At 47.0% G+C, this 2,500-nt stretch overlaps 1 protein-coding gene across 1 annotated transcript in view; it reads left to right on the top strand.

The window, feature by feature from the left end:
* iqgap3 (IQ motif containing GTPase activating protein 3) overlaps window positions 1-2,500 on the top strand; it is a 24,124-nt gene that overhangs the window by 10,384 nt on the left and 11,240 nt on the right. Inside the window, exons 14-15 of the mRNA XM_059339870.1 lie at window positions 281-444; window positions 1,689-1,779. Coding sequence (XP_059195853.1) covers window positions 281-444; window positions 1,689-1,779 — 255 coding nt within the window. The remainder of the gene's footprint in view (window positions 1-280; window positions 445-1,688; window positions 1,780-2,500) is intronic.

The raw sequence follows: 2,500 nt of genomic DNA, 5'->3' as shown, positions 1-2,500 counted from the left end.
CGCACACACACACACACAGGTACACACACACACACAGGTACACACACACACACAGGTACACACACACATACACACACACACACACACACACACACACACAGGTGTACACACACACACACACACACACGCACACACAGGTACACACACACACACACAGGTGTACACACACACACACACACACACACAGGTACACAAACAGGTACACACACACACAGGTACACAGACACACTGTCTGTCTGTCTGACTGACCCCTCTCTGCCCCTGTGACCTCTGACCCCAGAGCTGCTGGCGGTGCAGCAGGTGAACGAGGCGGTGCTGAGAGGAGACGCTGAGCGGCTGCTGTCTGCTCTGCTGCTGCCGTCCTGCTGCCTGGAGGACGTCCTCCCTGCCAACACCTGCCGATACCTGGACCTGCTGACCAGCGCCAGGGAGCACCGAGCACAGGTAACCAGGCACAGGTAACCAGGCACAGGTAACCAGGCACAGGTACCCAGGCACAGGTAACCAGGCACAGGTAACCTGTCACAGGTAACCAGGCACAGGTAACCTGTCACAGGTAACCAGGCACAGGTAACCAGGCACAAGTAACCAGGCACAGGTAACCAGGCACAGGTAACCTGTCACAGGTAACCTGTCACAGGTAACCAGGCACAGGTAACCAGGCACAGGTAACCAGGCACAAGTAACCAGGCACAGGTAACCAGGCACAGGTAACCTGTCACAGGTAACCTGTCACAGGTAACCAGGCACAGGTAACCAGGCACAGGTAACCTGTCACAGGTAACCAGGCACAGGTAACCTGTCACAGGTAACCTGTCACAGGTAACCTGTGACAGGTAACCAGGCACAGGTAACCTGTCACAGGTAACCAGGCACAGGTAACCAGGCACAGGTAACCAGTCACAGGTAACCAGGCACAGGTAACCAGGCACAGGTAACCTGTCACAGGTAACCAGGCACAGGTAACCAGGCACAGGTAACCAGTCACAGGTAACCTGTCACAGGTAACCAGGCACAGGTAACCTGTCACAGGTAACCAGGCACAGGTAACCAGGCACAGGTAACCTGTCACAGGTAACCAGGCACAGGTAACCAGGCACAGGTAACCAGTCACAGGTAACCAGGCACAGGTAACCTGCCACAGGTAACCAGGCACAGGTAACCAGTCACAGGTAACCTGTCACAGGTAACCAGGCACAGGTAACCAGGCACAGGTAACCTGTCACAGGTAACCAGGCACAGGTAACCAGGCACAGGTAACCAGTCACAGGTAACCAGGCACAGGTAACCAGGCACAGGTAACCAGGCACAGGTAACCTGCCACAGGTAACCAGGCACAGGTAACCAGTCACAGGTAACCTGTCACAGGTAACCAGGCACAGGTAACCAGGCACAGGTAACCAGGGAGCCAATTGCTAAGAACTCTAAACTGTGACAGAGTTCAAAACTTTTTTTTAACTTATTTTGACTTTTTTTCATGATTCCAACAGTTTTTTTACTTATTTTGACTTTCTTCTATTGACGTCAACTTTTTTCTCTTGACTTTGACTTTTTTTCTCCTTAAAGATGTTAAAGATCTGAATATTGACGGATGTTTTTATGGATTGTTTTAATCCAGATGAAAACTACAGATTGTTTGTTTGATCTTTAACATTTTTAACGACTTTGTTCCGTTTCTGTCCAATCAGGTGAGCAGAGACCGAGGAGCTGAGCTGTGGTTGGCTGATATCCAGGAAGCAGTGAGGACAGCCAATCAGCAGAGCCAGAGAGCTCTGAAGCGTGAGTCACTGGTTCTTTATTCCACCTGGAACTCAAACAGTCACATTTAAAGGTTCAGAGTTTATTTTTATTAACTAACAGAACGTCAAACACTAGAGATGTCATAACAACAACAACAACAACAGTTGTTCTCTGTTAGCATCACTGGAGTTTCTGAGTGAGGTTTCACCATAGACGGTATATGGGTCAGACTGCCTGTTAGAGCTAATGCTAGCTAACGTCAGTCAGTCAGCCTCACCTTGTTTTCATTTCGCTTGTATTTGCTCAACGTTACGGTAAGAATGTGTTAGACCTGCCTTCAAAATAAAAGCAAACGCATGTAGCTTTCGAAATAAGAGCACGTGGATGTGTTAGCAGAGTCCACCACAGAATTTACAAGAAGACTGTCAAAATAAGAGCCTTAAATAAAACAGGAGAATCTTATTTTTCTTTACGATAATTAATTTTAATATGCAAAGATTCAGATGGAATATTCATTAGAACGTGAGAGGAACCAGATTTAGACCTCAGCCTCCATCAGCCTCACAACATCCTGTGGAAACTTTTTACTGACTTTGAGTTTTTTCTTCTCATTTTGACTTTTTCTTTGTGGCTTCAACTTTTTTCTCATTTTGACTTTTTTCTTTTTTTCTATTGACTTCAACTTTTTTCTCCTTTACTCGTCACTTTACTTTGACTTTTTACAAAAGTCCTTTCATTAAACCTTTTACCTGTTTCTAAC

The sequence above is a fragment of the Centropristis striata genome, chromosome 8 (assembly GCF_030273125.1).
Source record: "Centropristis striata isolate RG_2023a ecotype Rhode Island chromosome 8, C.striata_1.0, whole genome shotgun sequence".
Classification (NCBI taxonomy): Eukaryota; Metazoa; Chordata; class Actinopteri; order Perciformes; family Serranidae; genus Centropristis; species Centropristis striata.
The sequence above is the reverse complement of the archived record's forward strand: the minus strand, read 5'-3'. Positions and strand labels throughout refer to the sequence as shown.